At 38.8% G+C, this 16,390-nt stretch overlaps 1 protein-coding gene across 1 annotated transcript; it reads right to left on the bottom strand.

Annotated features, from left to right (window-relative positions):
- Positions 1-2,580: 2,580 nt before the first annotated feature.
- CLXN (calaxin) lies at positions 2,581-15,991 on the bottom strand. The gene is made up of 7 exons (XM_037163825.2): positions 15,869-15,991; positions 11,764-11,922; positions 10,761-10,865; positions 9,932-10,083; positions 9,550-9,654; positions 7,987-8,072; positions 2,581-3,504 (listed from the first exon to the last, which is right to left on the bottom strand). The coding sequence occupies exons 1-6, from the start codon at positions 15,924-15,926 to the stop codon at positions 8,013-8,015; spliced, it is 639 nt and encodes a 212-aa protein (XP_037019720.2). The 5' UTR covers positions 15,927-15,991; the 3' UTR covers positions 2,581-3,504; positions 7,987-8,012.
- Positions 15,992-16,390: the final 399 nt, after the last annotated feature.

Raw genomic sequence — 16,390 nt, forward strand, 5'->3', positions numbered from 1 at the left:
TCCTCTGTCCAGCCCTCCAGCCGTCCCTCCGCACACCCTCGTCCTCCTTTCTCTCTGACCTGTCTCCAGATGTAGCGCTCTGGGCTGTGCCATTGCCTTACCGTCTCTGGGCACTGTTTCTGAAAGGATCAGATTGTTCTCCCTGCCTGCTCTCATTTTTGTTTTGGAGCCTTCTTCATGCCCCAGAACTTCCTTTCTGGCTCACTAGATCTTTCCCTTGGTTCGCCATCCAGTCACCTCACCCTTCTGTCCATTCCCCCTTGTTCCTTTGTTGACAGTCATTACTATAGCAAATACTATAACCTTGAGTTGGATTTATAAAATAGAAAATATAATCATAGTTTCCAAATCCTGATCCCTCCATTCTCAGCCTTTTTTTGAATGGGAGGTTCCCCTTTACCAATATTGGGAACTTGCAAAAGACACATGGACCCATTTCTTTACCATTTCTAGTTGAACACAATAGCTCTTATGTGCAAAACTTTTCCTGATTACAGGCTATGAGAGGGACTAAGATGTCCTTTAGTAAACAACCATTAAGCACCAACAGTATGGATAAAACTATGTTGGTTTTGGGATGTGTGGAGAGAATTTGAGTAGTTTTGGGCTTTTGAGCACTGAGGTGGGATGCTTAGGTAAGCATTCCACCCAAGGATGACCAGAGTAAAAGGAAGGAAAAGCATGTCCAGAGTGGAGGGCAGGGGGGCAGTCCTGGGTTGCAACCAGCAGGCTCCCCGAATCCACCAGGGCCTCTGGACAGTGGATGGCCCTCCCAGGGACCCAGGGGCTGCAGGGGGCTGGCGTGGGAAGTCCCCACCACCACCACCACTGCCCTCGCACAGTCCCACCTCCTCTGACTGCACCTCACTTCTGGAGCAGCTTGCGTGTGTCATCAAAGCCCCAGAACTGGAGACTCCACCAAACCACTCCCTCTTTCTTCCCCTCCCTCTGAAAACCATAATCTTGCCGGCAGACAATGAAGATAGGACAACTATTCAGAAAAACGCGTGGCTTTGGAGACTCAGGACATGTCTCGACTGCACCTGCAGGTTTTCCTTTCCTGGGGCCGAGGGCACTGGCTGCGCTGCACCTGCCGCAGGCCAGCTCCTTGCCTTTCAGTCACATACCTTGTGCTGGGTGTGCAGGCCCTGGCCTGCTCCACATCCTGCTCTGCCCGTGATGATATCTCCTGCACTCCACTAACTTCTCAACAAGCCCGGCAAAGCGAGGTGGTCGCTTTTATATCTACCATTTGATTTTTTGTACTAATATGTAAGGAGAGAAAAGCATCTCCCCCTTAACTTTCCTGTTTTCTTTAAAAAATCCATGCCATAAAACATTTGCTTTCACACAGTTAATCTTTTTATTTTTCCATATCCTCCTGGCCTTCTTTTCTCTCCTGGTTCTTCTTTCCCTCCTCCTCTTCCCCATCTAATACAACAGTAAATCTGATGCCTAGATTGTGTGCTCCTTGCATGTAGGGACCATGTCCTCTTTTGCATATTGCTTTTGTCATCTGGTATGCAGTCTGCAGCCGTTGGATGCAATGGCAAGAGCACATCATGCATCAGTACCAACAGGATGATTTTCAGAGTCCTTGGATACAAAAAGGGTGCACCCCCTTCTTAATGACTTTAATTCCTAGGGTGGCTATGTTCTTTTCTGTATTTATATAAATCAAAATAAACAAAACTAAGCAATATTTAGAAACTCACAGAGGCCGGCAGCCTGTTTTGTAATTAGTCAAGTTTACACGATCCAGTTTAAGAATGAAACAGGTAGAGAAATGTATGAATTTGGCTGGATGGAGCTAATATGATTTGGATTCAAGTTTCTCTTTCCTAGTGGGATTTTAGACCTTTATACTGTTATAAAAACCATACATTTTATCAATTTATCTTCATTTCTTCAGTACCTTAGAAACAGCACAACAAACACATTAAGTTTTGACTGTGGTTAATCAGGACCATAGTCATTAGTCCTATGGGCCAATGGCTGTAGAATGAGTGGGATATTCATGAAGAGAAATTAAAAGAGCTGTTAAGTGGGATAAACTACCATGTGTATCTGTGAGTTTGAAATGACAGAGATGGTGTGTGTGTGCACATACGTGTGTTAATAGGATGGGTCGCTTCACAAGTACTAAAACTGTAATATTCACAAAAATTCTGGGTGATATTTACATTGGAATTTTGTCTTAGTTTCAAGGCATTCATTTCTCTAAGTAAGCTACATTACTAAAGGTATCTTCCAGATATCCTTTAACTTCCTTTAACTGGCTAAGTAACTTAAGCAATATCATACATTTGATCCCATGAAATTTCCCAGAAGCCAGGAATTTTTATTTCCAGGTTTTAGGTGCTCTTATTTAATAATTACATATGAGCTCCTATTGAGAACATAAGCATCCACTAATACAGGGCACATCTTCCCCTGTCTAATGCATATCTATGTTAATTTGTGTATTGTATCATAGTTTACAAAATGGTATCATAGACATTATCTCATTAAATTTTTACAAAAACCCTGTGAAATAAAAGTAGAGAGTAGGTATTATTTCCATTTTATATGAAGTGCAGTTTTTGGAGTATTTTATAGACTATAAATAGGGTGACCATACATTCTGCTTTGTCTGGGACAACCCCAAATTATGCTGTCCTGATGTAATTATTAGCATCTCCTTTCTCTCTCAATATTACCCCAGTTTGGGTGATAAATACTATGATCTCGAAATTGTTTTTATTTACGTTAGGCTTTCAAAGTGCATGTGGTCTGTGCAAGGCAAGGTGAGAGCTCATGACAGTCAGAAGCAGGCCAGGTGAGAGCTATGGGCAGCTTGGGGGCCTGTGCTGCAAATCCAAGGTACAAGTCTCCTAGTGGTATATCCTTGGGCTAAGTACTGCCACCTAATAAGCGCTCTATAATCATTTCTTGTATTTGCTGCTTGATAACATGGTTTCTCCTCATGGGCATCTTTTTCTTGTCCAGATAGAAGTCTTTCTCTGATACCACCCAAGATGGCTCAAAAAAAAAAAAAAAAAACCCAAATCATTCTTTGTCCTTGTCCATTTGAGGAATTCAGCTCTTTTCCCTCCCTCCAGAAGGACTTCTGCTATTCTCTTCATAAACCAGCAGTGATCTCAGCTTCTGTGGTTCACTGACACAGGTCTCACTTTTGCCCCCATGCTGACCTTGGAGTCATAGAGTCTGAAGCCTCATTACTTACTATTCCCTCTTGGCAAGGACAGGTTCCAACCTGAGGTTAAGATTGACATTGGTACCAAACATGGACGCTTTACTTCCAAACTGGAAACTTCAGCTAAGGAAAGAAAATTCCAAAATCCCAAGGTGTTTCAGATGAAAAGAGAGTCCTGGACAGAGTCGTCAATGGCCTCACTCACAAACATAGGTATTACATAGCACCACCAGGCAGTCTTAAAGGGGCAATTTGAAGATTCTTCAGGATCCTGGAGTTCTCAATTACTCCAAGCCTCAGGGGGTTATCTGTGGCAAGAAGAATAAATGTTTCTTTAGAAAAAGGGTCTCAACATTAGAACTAGATGAGTTCTGAATCTTGGCTTTGCTATTTACCAGTGTGGGACATTGAGACATTTTCTCCATTTCCCTAAACTCCAATTCTCTCAATCTGTAGGATGAAACTATTAAGTAACAGATGAAACTGTTTACATTTCCCTCTTACAATAGTTGTAAGAAATGAGTGAGACGATGAATGTGGTATTTAGCATAATGCTTGGAATAAAAGTGTTCATTGGATTTTTGTATGATGTATTATAGAGATTATGGGGATTGTTTTATTCTACTTTATGACTCTGCTGTATGTCAGCAGGATTCATTAAGGAGGACCTGACCAAATGGTTTTAATTAATCTCCTGGACTGCCCTGTGCTGTGAGGCTAATGGCTTCTACCAGGAAGTAGCGACTGTAGTTCTAGAAGCCACTGGCAGAGAGAACTTGTGACTCCCTCTGCCAACCTGCATGCCATTCTCCATCTTCAGGCTCGCTGTTGCCTGGCTCTAAGCCGTGTGTACCCTCAGTTCACACAAAGACTTTGGAGATGCAGACAGGAGACAGGAAGGAGCAACTCAGGTTAAGGGGAAGACAGCCTGTGTTTCACCGTATTTATTCAAATGCCCTTTAAGTTGACAAACTTCTTACCCAGGGCACTCTCTGTAAGGCTGGTTGGGCCATAAAATAGGGGCAGTGTGGGCTAATGGGCAGAAGGAGGTGAAATAAACAAAATGATGTGTGTCTTAGGAGGAGAAATATATTCTTGACAGATTAGGTAGAAGGTGTGAGGTACACAGAAAGCCACAAATTGCCAGTGATGGAACTGGAAGCAGTTAACTGCTGCATAAGGTAACGACCCTCTGATAAAGACATTTCAAACACAGAAGCATGCTTTACTTCACTCAGAATGTTTCACTGTTAGACTTGATTCCTTTTTTTGCTCCCCATGTGAAACTGGGCAAGTCTCCTTCAGATACATCTCATGAGAAGGAGGCTTTGATTTGCTTGGCTGTATTCAGGAGGCTCCTCCTTCAGTGGCAACTGAGACTGAAAGCACTTCAAGAAATCATCTCCTTTACTCTAACAGAAAAGGTAGCTGCAATAGTAAAGAAAACAAATACAGTATTTCTACTTCTTCTGACTATCGCCAACCCTTACAATATGATAAATTGTAATTAACATACGTATGGGTTAAAGTTTTATTTTGGTATGTATCTTTTGTAGTCTCTTCATGTCAAATGCAAATCCCAGCCTTTCTTTGCCATAGTTGGTGGGAATTAGTCATCAGCTCTGGATGCTACAGGGGAATTAGGGGATGATTCTATGAGGAAATGGATGCAGTCAGATAAAATGTGGCGGGGGAAAAGGGACAATCTGAGGAGCAGCTCAGAGAAACCTTTTCCAGATATGACAACTGTCTTTCTAGTTTCACACTATATTCTATTTCAATTTCCTTTAACATATTCTTTAATTAAAGATAATGTAACTTTTGGGGGGCAGGGGAGAATAAGGGTGGGAGAAAGGCTGTCACAGTGACTCTGAACAGTGATCAGTGATGACAGCACTATCACATGGCATAGAATCCTCATTGTACAACACAAACAAGGTGAGGGAAGGGCAGCTGACCTGGAATACGTTAAGTCTCAAGGCTTAGCACAAAGTAGGAACTTAGTGAATGTTTTGGATGATTTTATAACGCCAGCAATTGCTGGCTTGGCTTCTTACAAGTGCAATCTTGTATCCAAAGATATGTGCAGGTTAAGAATGCAGGACTGCCAGTTTGCAGTGGCAGTTTTTAAATCCTGGAGTTAAAAAAAAAGAAGTTGATTGTTTCCCAAACAGAATACCTCCATGCTGCTTGCAGGGTGGTGCTCCCCGCTCCCACAGGAGCCTGACCTGCTTTCTGCTGGTCCTACCAGAGCATGAGAGGAGAGAGGGAAGCCAAAGCTTTGAGAAGTCAGTGAGAGGGCAACTATACTAACTTCTCCAAATTACATTTGTTCATCCATAGTCCTAACCCAGCTTCTCCACGGGCAGGCAAACACGGGGCTGAGAACGTTGGCTGTTGGCTGTACTCACAAGGAAAAGGGGTCAGGGCAAGCCTGGCAGCAGGAGGCTAGGGGCCACCGAGCTCAGAGTGAGGAAAGAAAGCTCTTCCTCAAAGATAATCTGTAGTCAGATGACCCTGCTACTAAGTTGAGTGAATTTTCAGTGTTCACATCATTTATGAGTTGCTACAGTAGTCAAATTAAAAGAATCCAGAAATCTAGATATACTAGCAGAAGGAAATAATTTGGGCAAATTATGATGAGGAATAGCCGGGGTGGTATGTTCTATAATATACAGGACAGCTCATGAACAGAGCTCATGAGTTCTTACAGTCAGGGACTGATATCATCATAAGTGTCACTAAAATTATTTAGAAATTTTTAAAAGTATTTTTAGCTTGAAATAATATCATGTAGTAGCACAGGGTTATTCACATGAACTCGATTTTTAATCAAACTAGAATAAGAAGTTTAGATACAGATGTACAAGATTAGTTCTTTAAATGATAAATTAAAATCTTGGTCAATTTTGGCCCATGCCATTAGCAAAGTTAAAGGAATGTACACCATATGGAGAAGAACTGGCACTCTCATGCAGCAGGACTTCCTGGAGGGTAATCTGGTAACATGTGCTAGAAATCTCACAATTATACTGGCCTCCAACCCAACATTCCTACATTTACAAACTCACTCCAAGGACATAACCAATGATTCACGTGAAAAGACTTATCTGTAAGGACAGTTCGCTTTGGAAATTATTTATAATAACAAAAATGTGCGAACAACCAACATGCCAGTGGTGGGGAGTGATTTAACGGGTCTGCAGTGATGGGACAGCAGGCATCCACGGCAAGTGAGGCTATAGAGCGGTATCTAGTGACCTGAGAAATGTTTGTGAGAGAGTGACACATAAAACAAGCAGCTTTGACAAGAGCATTTTCAATGTGATCACCGAAAAAGATATAGATATACTTACAAATGCCTTAAGAGAACCTGAAAGGATCTATACCAGAATATTAATATATAATTGTATTTACTTCCTAAACTTCTAAAGTATTTTGCAGGAATCTCTATTACTTTGTAATCAGAAAATTACTATTAAGAAATTAAAAACATTGCCTATTGCATTACTTACACATACTCAAGATAGAAGAATTGTGTCAGAGTCCGAGTATATAACAATCTAAGTTTAAAAAACATACTGGGACAGTAAAATATCTTTATTTTGTAACTGCTTATTATATTTATTTGTAACTGTCCAACTTTTATCCAATGTACTCTTTTGTTTAATGCTAATAATGTATATGTAGTAAAAGATCTTTAATATCCAAGCAGCTTCTAAATGTTTATATATTGACAGAGAGATATCAGTTGTTTGCATGTGTTTACTGAAAGAGCTAATAACTCATAGAACATAACTAGGCTTCATCTTTCTCATGCTTCCATCCAATGCCTACAGGCACCTGTGTGATAGTGAGGGGCAGAGGGCAAGTCAGGTCCCTTTTTAAGGGGGTACACAAGGGAGATCCCAGGCAGTGGGGGATACCACTGAGGTACACTTTTCTATGGGGACAAAGAGTGGAGGTGAAGGAGAAAAACAGATCCCCGAACAGGCTTCCCAGCTGAGTGCCATGGCAGGGGTGGGGAGCAACCAGGATGACTCCAGAGAGAAGCTGAAAGCTGTACCCATGCGCCATTCATTAAACTCAAGAAACAGCACTTTCCTCTTTTGCTGCTGGACAAGAGTTTGGATTTTTCTTGTTGTACTTTGTACTTTTCAATCCACAGTATTTATTGAGAGCCCACTCTGTGCAGAGGACTGTAATAAATGCTGAGACAGATACAAAGACGGGTGTGATAAGACCCCTGCCCTCAGACACTAACAATCTAGTCAGGTTGTTATGGCAAAGCCTCAAACAATAGAGATCATATTAAAATAGGTTACATGTTTCTCTCATTTCTCTAAATCTTTGTCAGTGCCTAGCAGAAAGGTATTTTAATGCTAAATGCCAATATCATTTGATGCCATCTTAATTATTTACGGCTCCAAAAACATTCAGTAATTTTAGTGATTCTTAAATTTATTATACCCAGTATTTTTCTAGCATGAGTATCTGTCTTAATAATTCATGATTACATAATCTTGCTATTCATTTCACTAATACAAACATTTTACAATAGTTATGTGCTTCAGCAGATGTCTAGGTATAAAATACCTCCAGCAATGTTAAATTGTTTTATCAAACCCAACATCTAATAAGAAACTTCTTATCTTCCATCCATCTTACCTGGTTTTAGACCGAAGTTGAAGAACATATGTATGTTAACACCATTCCTCACCCCAAACACACAGTTCAACATCATCTTTCTGAGCTAAGCAGAAAACATATACACTTCCTATTTTACTCACTTGAGGCAACACAAACATTGTGGTATTCATATGTCATTGAATTCATTTGGCTCTTTGAATACATGGGCTTCAAATTCCATCTGGCTCTGTAAAATGAAATGCTCAAAATTAGTACAGACTTCCAAGAAAGCAGAACAAAACAAAATATTCTGTATGTCCTCTTTGAAGAGAAACAAGGTAACAGCAAGAATGGGATCAAGAACTTGGGATGCTCATGCATTTTTTTCAATCACTGATAGTGACAGTACAGGCTATGTTCCAAGCACAATACTTGATATGGGGTGACAAAGATCAGCAAGACTACATGACTCAGCACTCTAGGAGCCTCCAGACTAGTAGCAGAGGCTGTCCATAAACTGGTGAGCTTAATTCACTGCACTGAAGGTTTCAATCAAGTAAATACACTGTAGATTATGGGAGGCCAGGAGGACTTATTAGGTCACAGCCTGGTTATGGCAGGTAGCAGAGGGGCTTCCCAGAGCAGGAGAAGCTGTCCCAAAAGCTGAAGGTGGGGAAGTAATGTGGTACAGTGAGACAAGAATCCAAGAGCTGAATGATTGGGATTTATTAACAAAGAGGGTGTGGTGATCTCAGCAAGAGCAGATTCAGGAGTGGACAGGAAGAATTACGGTGGACAGGTATAGATTGCACATGTGAACAATTCCCTCAAGATGCCTGACTGTTAAAAAGAAAGCCATTGGACAGGACATAAAGGTAGGTAGGTGTGGAATTAAGGTAATTCCTTTACTTTCTTTCCTTCCTTTCTCCCTTTCTCCTTCCTTTCCTTCCTCTTTCTCCCCCGCCCTCCCTTCTCCTTTTCTTTTCTATTTTCTTCTTTTGCAGATGGGACATTATTCTTCCCCATTTTGACTTAGCTATTTGTCCTTACAACCTAGTCTTCCCTTTTCCACCAGCCATTTACCAATCATTTGAAACATCCAGTTTATGGCTACCACAATATTCTATGCATATCTCTATGGACTCCAGAACCCAGGTACTCCATAACTGTTGCATGAACTTGAACAAGTTGCCTAAACTTTGCAAGCCTCAGTTTCCTTATCTGTAAAATGATAATAATCATAATACTTTATAGGGCTGTTGGGGGAGTTAAATGCGGCAATGTAGGGCATAGTGCTTATGACAGTGCCTAGGATAAATAAAACCCTATAAAAGTCATTGACTATTATTATAATATTTGTCATACTGTTGAATAATTATTTTCAACAGTAATTTTCAACAAAAATAATGTCTGTTTTTCCCAGAAAAATATTAGCCCTTGAGCACTGTCATTGAGCCTTTCTTCTGTGCTTCTGGCCCCCATTAATCTTCAATAATTATTTCTTATATAAATGAATGAATTAATAAATGAAAAACACAGCATTGGGCTACCATAGTACTATAAGATGAACCATCAGGTTCTTCAGTGGGCTTTCTCTATTTAGCAGCTATTCTCTGTGGGGAGGGTGATTCATCTCATGCATCATTCACCAAACCAAGAAGTCTTAGGCTGCTGATCCTCATTATATTTTTGGTCACTGTTCAGTGGAAATAATATTTATTCACCTTTGGATCAGGTAAGCATGGTCCAAAAGCTTCCAGCAGAAGAGTCTCTTCTCTCACAGCTTGTTCATAGTCTGAGAAGGACAATTTCCCATCATGGTCATGATCCTGGGGGTGACCAGCCATAGGTTAGTCAACATGTAAAATACTTATCACAAATACAGCTGCCTTTTCATGGACAAGTGTTAATTTTTAAAAAAGTGTTAGAAAATAAGAGACTAAATACTGAAATTGAATAGAGCTTTTAATATTATAGTAAAAGAACATAATCCAAGTGTTTGATTTCACCAAGCAGGAAACTGATAGTTACTATAAATTGAATTATGTTTTATCCCACATCTAGCCTGAAAATTTTAATATAAAACTCTAATTTATTCATACTGACCATTTTCTTAAGTGTTATTTCAACCAAATCTTTAATTCCTTCATCAGGGTCTTCTTCAGATGGCTGTTTGAGAAGGCTGTTTTTCAACATATGGAACATTTCCTCCTTTGAAATGAATCCATCACCATTCAAGTCAAACACTTCAAAGCAATCTTTAAAAAAATAGCCAATTATGAATTTGGTATCACCACTAAGGTACTACTTGCTCTGATCAAGTTTTCAAGGCCAACATCTATATTGTTGATGTTCTTATCAGTCCTGAAGCCCTTAACAGAATCTAATTTCCATGACAAATACTTAATGCACACTTGCTGAATATATGCAACAATCCTTAGAAAACGTTTTTGTTACACTCAGCTATGGAAAAGCACGACAAGAAACAGTAACTTCAACATTTTCATTTTGAAACTCTTGGAAAACTGATTGAAATATTATTCTTAAACAAAGTTTATCAAAATTAAGAATAAACTAATTATTAGAATACTAGAATCGATATTTTCTACTTTTATGGTTACAATTCAAGTAGTTAATATGTAAAATCCTAGTACATTGATATGTAAATGTATATGTACATGATTAGCACATGTATAATATGCCTATGTAGTCTTTCTTGGCATGAATTATTCTTCAAAAATCTCTTGATTTCCCTTTTAATTTTTCCAACCTTTATCATTGACTTGAATTTGTACCATAAAAGAAGCTAATGGAAATTCAAACCGAGCAACTAACAGACAACCTACTTCACTGGATGGGTTGGAGGACATCAATTTAAATTCCTTAGATATGTGAATCATAATGTACAAACAAGCAGAATAACCCAAAATCTTACATTTCATTTTTTCTTCCAAAGTTCCTCGAAGAAACAGTGATAATCCATAAACCCACTCTGATACGTTTATACTACCATCGTTGTCTTTATCAAAACCTCGAAATACTAAAAAGAAAGAAAAATACAATATAATATGTGTGCTGCATCTTTAATCTCAGCAATGTACTACATCGGTACCACTCACTTTTAAAATTTAAACAAAACTTCATATGGTCCAACATTCTCATTTGACAAAGGAAGAAATTAAGACATTATGAAATTGGAAAAGTTTTTTATTTAAATGTTCATATTTTGCCCTGGATGGTGTGGCTCAGCAGATTGAGCACTGACCTGTGAACCAAAAGGTCACTGGTTCAGTTTCAGGTCAGGGCATATGCCTGGGTTGCTGGCCAGGTACCCATTTGGGGCATGCAGTAGGCAACTATTCAGTGTTTTTCTTCCTCTTTTTGTCTTTCCTTTCCCTTCTTTAGTACCTAAAAATAAGTAAGTAAAATGTTTAAAAAATTAAACATTCACATTTCCCCCTCATACTTTGTGGGAATAAAGTAAATCCAGAATATCTACATATATTAATAACTAATTATTAATGTACACACATATTAATATGTTAACATAAAATATATAATTTTATACTTTTGTTTCTCAACAAATGTAATGCTATTACACAATAGCCTGGACTATTTCTTAATACTTCCAATGCAATCTTAAATGTCATTTTAAAACTATTATTTATTATTGCATTTACTAAGTAAAAACAGATATATTTTAGGTTTTCTAATAAAAAGGAAGGGAAACCTAATTTTTCAAGCTCACTTTGTCCTCTTATTAAATATACAAAATAGAGTGATACTATTTCTGCCCCTATGATATGTTCTTGAATATAAAAATTTAAATTTTACATTCCTGTGAAACTAGAAATACAGAACATTAAGCTTTTAACCAACAGCCTGTCCAAATTCTAAACTTTTTTTTTCAGTTATGGTTAATCTTCATGTCTTCTTACCTCTGTCCATAATCATGTCATCTGTCATTCCAAATGTCACGTGCAAGATATTTCGAAAGGCATTGCGATCCAGTCCAGTGACCGCACCTTGCCGCTTTGTTACATCTCCCATCAATTTATAAAAAAGATTTATAAGACATTTCACTTCAAATTTATTAACTGTGAGAGAATAAAATTAAGATATGACAAAATGTATTTTAATTTTTACTTTCTAACTTAAATTTTACATTAATGAATTTATAGACAAAAACTAGCAAGCCATCAAGTATGTAGTCGTCAAGAGGAGACAATTCTGGTTTGAGATTCATGACTCCTGGGTTAATAAAGGATGGCTACTACAGATGACTCTCCCCCAAATCAAGAGAAAAAGCCTTCCCTCCCATATTACACAGATGCTAGCCCAGTCAAACTCAGGAAAGAAAAAGTTAACATATCCAAGTTCCCTGAATAATGATTGTGGGGTCAGACTCCAAACTTTACAAGGCAGTAGAGATATGGTTCGATAAGCATGGTAATGTTCAGGAATGGTAACACTTCCCTCAGGATTTTGATCATACTCCTTTGTGAGATTTGTAACTTAACACTTTCCTAGAAATGGATGGCAGGCTCCTGAAAACTGGGCAACAATTTTTACCTCATATTAGCCTTCATAAATTCATGAGCCAGATTTTGTAAATGAAAGTCACCTATTTTCCAATAAAAAGTATGTAAGCATATATCAGCACTCTTGTGGTTCTTGTTGCAGATGCTATGAAAATTAACATGCAACTCTTCAATGGTAGTTTGGGTGAAGGCAATTTTATTTTTAATCCTCACCTGAGAATAAGTTTATTTATAATAGAGAGGAAAGGAGGGAGTGATGTGAAAGAGAAACATCGATCAGTTGCCTCCCATATGCTGACCAGGGATCAAATCCCAAAGCTAGGTATGTGTCCTAGGGAGTGGAACCTGCAACCTTTTGGGGTACAGGACAACTCTCTAACAACTGAGCCACCTGGCCAGGTTGGATGAAGGCAATTTTTATTGAAAAAATAGACACACATCTTTATATTTGTCTACACACACAATTGTATAAAGGGTGGTGTTTAACACTGAGCTAATTATTTGTGTTACAATCCCCACTTGAGATAAGCAAGTGGAAGGATTATTGGATAGCACGGAGAACACAGAAGTGAGTTTAAATATGAATTATTGGTGGAATATGGATTACAGATTTAAAAATAAGGAAAAACTGTGTGCATGTAAAAGAAAACAACACAGAAATTAAGAAATCACTTCTAGTCCTACAGGTCATGACAGGTGAGTGTAATTCTGGTTTGGGTACCAGGATGTAAGAAAAATATCCAAAACTTCAAAAAAACAAATGAATTAGTAAGTAAATTAAATAGTAGATGAGAATATAATGATTATAATTTTCAAAAGAGCTGCTAGTTGCTGTAGAAAACACAGAAATACTATACAATTCAGTGTTTCCACTTCTGGGTGAATATTCAAAAGACTTGAATACAGGGACCCAGACACTTGAGCACCACTGTTCGCTAGTACTATTATTCACAGTAGCCAGAAGTGGAAGCAATTGAAAGGTAGTATATGCATATGAGGGAATGTTACTCAGTTTTAAAAAGGGAGGAAATTTTGACAATGCAACAACATGGATAAACCTCGAAAACATTATGGTGAGTGAAATAAGCGAAGCAAAAAAACCAAAAGACAAATAGTGTATGATTTCACTTTTATGATGTACCTAGAGTGGTAAAGTTCATGAAGACAGAAAGTAGAATGGTTGTTGCCAGAGCTTTGGAGAAAGGGAAAATGGGTAGTTATCCTGTGGATATAATGGGTATAGAGTTTCAGTTGGAAAATGTGTAAAAGTTCTGGAGAAGAAAAGTGGTAACAGTTGCACAACAATTTCAATGAACTTAATGCCACAGAGCTGTGCACTTAACATGCTTAAAACAGTAAATTTTAACCACAATTTAAAAAGCTGTAAAAGTAAAAAGGTTGTTAGTTGGTAGGGGAAGAAAAGTTGGCATAAAGAATGACTATTCAAAATCCCCTTTGCTAGCATGTCATGTTTTATCTTTTCCATTTCAACTGAAATAAAAATTTAAAGAATATTAGCTTAATATTTTGAGCAATTGGTGAGGCTCAGTTGGTTGGAGCATTGTTCTGTATACTGAAAGATTGTGGGTTCAATTCCCAGCCAGGGCACATAAAATAGGCAAAAGATCAATGTTTCTTCCTCACACAGACATTTCTCTTCTCTTCTCTCTCCCTGCCCTTCCTTCTCTCTCTCTCCCCCTCTCAAAAAAAAACAGGTTAATTTATTACCCAAATAATCCAAGATTAGGCAAAAGAAAATGTTTCTTGCTAAAATGTTTCTTAACTTCTAGAATACAATATTAAATAATTCTCGGATGGTTTTCCTTTTCTGGGGGGTTGGCTAGTTTGTTCTTCAGATCCTTATCTGTAGAATGGTGGATTAATTAGATGATCACTTAAAATACTTCCCTCTTTTCTGATTCCACAAAATTGATTCATTTCATCCTAGTGGGATTATCATGTGATAACTAAAAGAAAATAGGACTTTAGGGGAAAGGCCCTTTATTTGAAGAAATTTAAAATTATTATAAGTCCATGACTTGTAACTATTTGCATTATGTTAGCTAGGTTTTTAAGGCTCACTTTAAAATTTTTATGTAAGTACACAAAGCAAAAGGCTTTCTCCTGCCCTGTTTTCCTTATCTTTTAATACACTCATCTTCTGATTGTTCACAGAATGTCTGCAATATTTTGCAAACTTACTGAACATGGAGTGAATTAAATTCAGTATTGTCTATTGAAGTTATTTTTTATTCAAAATGTTTACTAGATGTTTTTAGAAGGCCAGTCTTCTCCAAGAAATGGAAGTATTTTAAGAAAAACAACAACAGAATAAAACTCTCATCAGATTATAATAATCAGAACAATGCCTTATAGAATGGCTTTTTTCTAAGTTTAAGATGCTTACACGCACACTCCAATTTTTATTTACACCACTCTACTAAGAGAGCCTTTCTTACCACTCATTGCATGAGATGCTAAATACAATTAAAAGGCACTAGGATCCCATAATCTCTAAAACTACATTAAACCATATTTATTCCTCCTTTTTTTCCCACTGGGGTTGGTCTTAAAGTAGAGATTATGACCTCTTCCACTTCCTCAAGTGGCCAGTAGTTTTGCAATCAGCCCAAATTTATAAGCTTGCTCATTTGACAATATCTTTTTCACCTAAACCACATTCTTAGCTTCCTGGCCTAGGTATAGTTCTGTTTTCAGTTTGAATACAATTCTACTCTTGCTTATGAAATTTTGGAACCACCTTTGAGAATGTGTGTGGAGCAAGCATCTTTAATAACTACTCATCTTGTCACCTGCAAAGTCTTCTTTATGTGGCAACCCCACCAGCAACTGGAAAGTGGAAGTATGGGAGGGAACATATAATACATACTAATGTATTATGTATGAACACATAATAATGTGTTTGGCTTTGGTGAGCTCTTTGGTTCCACTTTCCTCCTTGCTCTGATACGAGATTCTTTCCTAAGGATCACTGATTACCATCTACCCTTTGGATCTCTTGGTAAGTTTCCAGGACTTGGACACTGCCAGTTTATTTGCTCTAGAAAGCTAGAATGCAGGTGTGTGTTGGTCATACTACTTTTCTTGAGTCCATGTTGTTTTTAGTATATATATATTATGCGTACGTCTGAGGCTAAAACCACATGTATCTCATGACTATATAAATCACGTTTCTATAACTAAAGGTAAATTAGAAAGAGCGTTTGAGAAGCAAGTACGTGTATTTGTGAGAGAGCAGTAGTGGATGCCTGGACACCTGGATACTGATCCTTATGATCATTGATAGGCCTGGATGTCTGCCCCCCAAAGCTAATACCTGGATATTCTCTTCCACACTTCTCTTTAGCGATGGGAAAAGAGGGGCCTCCACCAGCCCTGAGGCTGGAGGTGGGAATCAGGTTAAGCGGAGGATTTAGCACTGGGTAGGGTACGAAACTTGAACCAGGAGCTTCTACTAGTCTGGAACTTCATTCTTACTTACAATGTTTGCAGTTTTTAGTTAAGGTGTCCGTCAACTTCTGCAACTTCTTGCGGTTCATGCCGCGCGCTCAGGAAAGCTGGCAGCGGCTGGTGTCCAGCAGCGCGCGGCTGCCCAGACGCTCACAAGCCCTGGGCCTGGGCAAAGCGGCCGAGTCTCCATCGCCCCGGCGTGCGCTCGCCCTAACACACAAAGTGGCCATGACAACGCCTTGGCCGGCCGCCGATTGGTTCCCGGGCGCGTGCTCGGAGTGCGTGGGCCGCCCTAACACACACGGTGACCTTGGCAACAGCAGGGCCCCGCCCGTTTGCTCCAGGGTTCTGGGGGCTGAGTCTCACTTGGAGGTTCCTGGCCAGGCACTTTGGGACTGTGTATTGGTTAACGTCGGGATATTAATTGTTTAGTTGTTACTGTCTTTTGGGTTCACAGCCCCTTCAGTGGACTGCACTGTGAATCATCAGGTGTGTTTTATGGGATACAGAAGGGTGAGAACTTGGAATAGATTTTTTTTTTCTCTCCTGCTCA

Source organism: Artibeus jamaicensis, unplaced genomic scaffold (assembly GCF_021234435.1).
Source record: "Artibeus jamaicensis isolate MK-2021 breed Jamaican fruit bat unplaced genomic scaffold, CSHL_Jam_final scaffold_916, whole genome shotgun sequence".
Taxonomy (NCBI): Eukaryota; Metazoa; Chordata; class Mammalia; order Chiroptera; family Phyllostomidae; genus Artibeus; species Artibeus jamaicensis.